Source organism: Chaetura pelagica, unplaced genomic scaffold (genome assembly GCF_000747805.2).
Source record: "Chaetura pelagica isolate M959 unplaced genomic scaffold, ChaPel_1.0 scaffold402, whole genome shotgun sequence".
Classification (NCBI taxonomy): Eukaryota; Metazoa; Chordata; class Aves; order Apodiformes; family Apodidae; genus Chaetura; species Chaetura pelagica.
Genome location: NW_009952264.1, coordinates 11,300 through 14,937, shown reverse-complemented (window position 1 = coordinate 14,937; position 3,638 = coordinate 11,300). Strand labels below are relative to the sequence as shown.

At 55.3% G+C, this 3,638-nt stretch overlaps 1 protein-coding gene across 1 annotated transcript in view; it reads right to left on the bottom strand.

The window, feature by feature from the left end:
* Window positions 1-419: 419 nt before the first annotated feature.
* The window catches only part of CEP41 (centrosomal protein 41kDa), a gene marked incomplete at its 5' end in the record, with an annotated part of 14,384 nt that continues 11,165 nt past the window's right edge, over window positions 420-3,638 (bottom strand). The window contains 4 exons of the mRNA XM_010007660.1: window positions 420-562; window positions 1,447-1,662; window positions 2,315-2,429; window positions 3,155-3,222. Of these exons, the coding sequence (XP_010005962.1) occupies window positions 420-562; window positions 1,447-1,662; window positions 2,315-2,429; window positions 3,155-3,222 (542 nt within the window). The remainder of the gene's footprint in view (window positions 563-1,446; window positions 1,663-2,314; window positions 2,430-3,154; window positions 3,223-3,638) is intronic.

Sequence of the window (3,638 nt, the reverse complement as noted above, 5' to 3'; positions counted from 1 at the left end):
CAAGTTGCTGAGGGTCTGAGCCTCTGCTGCAAAACACCAGGGGTTGTGCTCACAGGTGATTCCTGGCCCATTTTTCTCCTTCCCTGTTGGCCCAGCCTGTGTTTCTGGGCACAGCACAGAGGGAGGGGTTGGTGCAGACACAGATGAGTTTGTCTGAACGACAAGGTTGGTAGAACCTACTGGTCACACAGGCTTTCCTCCCAGTTCCCTCCCACCTGGACAGAACCAGTGATCTCAGCTCTGTCCTGACCCTGCAGCTAAAAGTCAGCCTTGCCAAAGTGATCCCGTTCCTGCTTCTAGGAAAGGTCAACCATGTCCAGCTCCCTCAGCCTCATCTGAGCTGCCAGTTGGGAGCTGCTCAGGGTTCCCAGAACCTGGACATCCACGTGTTGGGTGGAAGAAGAAGAAGAACCTGTTGCTTATTTCCATGGTCGGATCTGGAGGTTGTTCTTTCTGAGCGGGTGGGAGGGGAGGGATCCCACTTTGCCACTGGTGTTGCTGGAGCTGCTCCTGGTGGTGGTCAGCTTGGAGTCACGGCCTGAAGAACCACGGCTGAGACGGGCTGGAGGGGGAGAAAGGAGATCAGAAGCTGTTGGGTGGTGGAGCACCAGGACACACACCTGATCTGCTGCTCTGTGATCGGACCACAGGATCATGGAAGGGTTTGGGTTGGAGGGAACCTTAAGGATCATCTAGATCCAACCCCCCTGCATGGGCAGGGACACCTCCCAGCAGCCCAGGCTGCTCCAAGCCCCATCCAACCTGCCCTTCAACACTGCCAGGGATGGGGCAGCCACAGCTTCTCTGGCCAACCTGGGCCAGGGTCTCACCACCCTCACAGCCCAGAATTTCTCCCTCCCATCTCAGCTCCAGCTCCCTCTTCCAGCTGGAAACCCTTCCCCCTGCTCCCACCCCTCCCTGCCCTTGTCCCAAGTCCCTCCCCAGCTTTCCTGGAGCCCCTTCAGGCACTGGAAGCTGCTCTAAGATCCACCCATAACTCAGGGGGTGGTTCTGGGCAGCCTCTATCAAGCTGTGCAGGCTTAAAAATCTGAAAAATCATAGAATCCCAGAATGGTTTGTGATGGAAGGGACCTTAAAGATCATCTAGATCCAGCTGCCCTATGTGGGCAGGGACACCTCCCACCAGACCAGGTTCCTCAAGGCCTCCAAACCTACCAACCACCAGTGGAACCTAAAGACATTTAACTAGATTGGGCTGAATGACACAAGGAACCATCAGCAGGTCCAGGATTTTGCTGTTATGCAGCCACTAAAGTCCTCTGGAATTGGGATAGCAGAGGTTTTGGTGGATCTCCCAGTCTGTTTAGAGAAAACTCTCCCTCTTCCAGCAGTCCCATGGGAAGGGACCTGGGAGAGCAGAGATCTGCTCCAGGGAAGGCTCCAGAGATACAGAGCGTGGCTGCAGCTCTGGTCCTGGGCACTTACTGGCAAGGTCTGAAGGGACGTGTTCCTTTTCTAGGTAATACTTGATCTTCTGTAGATCATCTGCAGAAAACCTCCACTTGTTCTCAGCACGAGCAGGTGGCACTTTGGGAGGGACCTTCTTGTGGGCAGATCCAGGGGGTGGTGGCACCAGGCAGGACACGGGGAGGGAGCCAGTGATCAGACCCTCTGGGATCTTCTGTGCAAGGACCTTCAGGCCTGCAGACACACAGATCACATCTTAGCAGTGACCCCCAGCTCAGAGGGGAGCAGGGGAGACAGAAAAACACTTGACAGAGCAGAAGGACATGGAGCTGTTGGAGAGAGGCCAGAGGAGGCCACAGAGATGAAGGGAGGGTTGGAGCAGCTCTGCTCTGGAGACAGGCTGGGAGAGTTGGGGTGTTGAGCCTGGAGAAGAGAAGGCTCCAGGGAGACCTTAGAGCAGCTTCCAGTGCCTGAAGGGGCTCCAGGAAAGCTGGGGAGGGACTTGGGACAAGGGCAGGGAGGGATGGGAGCAGGGGGAAGGGTTTCCAGCTGGCAGAGGGAGCTGGAGCTGAGATGGGAGGGAGAAATTGTGGGCTGTGAGGGTGGGGAGAGCCTGGCCCAGGTTGGCCAGAGAAGCTGTGGCTGCCCCATCCCTGGCAGTGTTGAAGGGCAGGTTGGATGGGGCTTGGAGCAGCCTGGAATGGTGGGAGGTGTCCCTGCCCATGCAGGGGGTTGGAGCTGGATGCTCTTCAAGGTCCTTTCCAACCCAACCCAGTCTGGGATTCTACGATTCCAGCTCTTCCCAACCTCCAGCTCCCACAACGTTGCTCTCTGCTCTCCACCCACCCCCTGGAGGTCTCAGGGAGTCCTGCCCAGCCCAACTTACCTCCAGACAACATGAACAAGTTCTCAAAGCCCCTCTCACACATGGTGGTTGCAGCCTGGCTTGCCAGCCTCTCGTCGTTGTCATACAAGATGATCATTTTCCCATGTGCATTTTTCTGTTGGGCACAAGAGCTAAGGCCTTGTTCCTGAGCTGAAGGTGCTGGTTCCTACTTTTTGAGGGAGAAGAAGGGACACAAACAACCAGGGCTGGACACTCAGACACTCCCTGCTTGACTTGTGAGTGTCAGGCTGGGAGGTTTTTCCCTTCTGTGGGGTTTTAAAGCTGATTTTTCAGTGCTTGGAGCTTTCCAGAGGTTGGAAGGACACAACCCATTCCCCACTGGGTGTAGACCCAGCAGCAAGTGTTCACCACTGTTGGGAAGGTTGGTAAGAGCCAGAAGCACCTGAATTTACACCCTCCCTATTCCCCCTGCAGCCCTCAGGAGTGACCAACCTGGGAGATGATCACCCAAATGGACTTGATGAACACATCCCTTGAGAAGCTCAAAGCTCTGGTGACAACCTAAGGAGCACAGCTGGGTCTTCCAGCAGCCAAAATCCCAAGAAAAGCCAAATTCAGGCAGGTCCCCAAAGAACTAAGAGGCATCACAGCCTCAAGGTACCAAAATCTGGCATCTGCTGGTGGCACTGGAGCCACGAGAGGTAATTCCAGCCAAGACCTCCCCTCCTACCCTCCATGGAACCCCCAGATGTTGCTGGTCAAAGATGGTCTTAACAGATGAACTGCTCTAGCTCTAATTGCTTTTGGAATTTCCCACCAACAGCCTCCCAAAAATGGCTTTTAACACCTTTATTCCAGCCCTTGGCAGGTCAAGGATACATATTCCAGAATATTGCTTGTGTAGGGGTTCATGGTTCTGGCCAGAGTTGCAATTGGGTAGGAATAAGCTGCAGGGGAGGAGAAGAAAAGAGAAAATCATCATGCAGTGGTTGAACAGCAACCAACTCACCCCCTGGGACACACCTGAAGGGCTTGTGGGAGCTCAACAACCTTGGAAACCCACTGAGTAAAGGATTGACATCAGCTTGGGCCCTCAGGCCCTTCCAGGGAAGATGGGTACACTGGATGTTCTGGGGTCCCCAACACAGGAAGGACATGGAGCTGTTGGAGAGAGGCCAGAGGAGGCCACAGAGATGCTGGGAGGGCTGGAGCAGCTCTGCTCTGGAGACAGGCTGGGAGAGTTGGGGTGTTGAGCCTGGAGAAGAGAAGGCTCCAGGGAGACCTTAGAGCAGCTTCCAGTGCCTGAAGGGGCTCCAGGAAAGCTGGGGAGGGGCTTGGGACAAGGGCAGGGAGGGAGAGGACA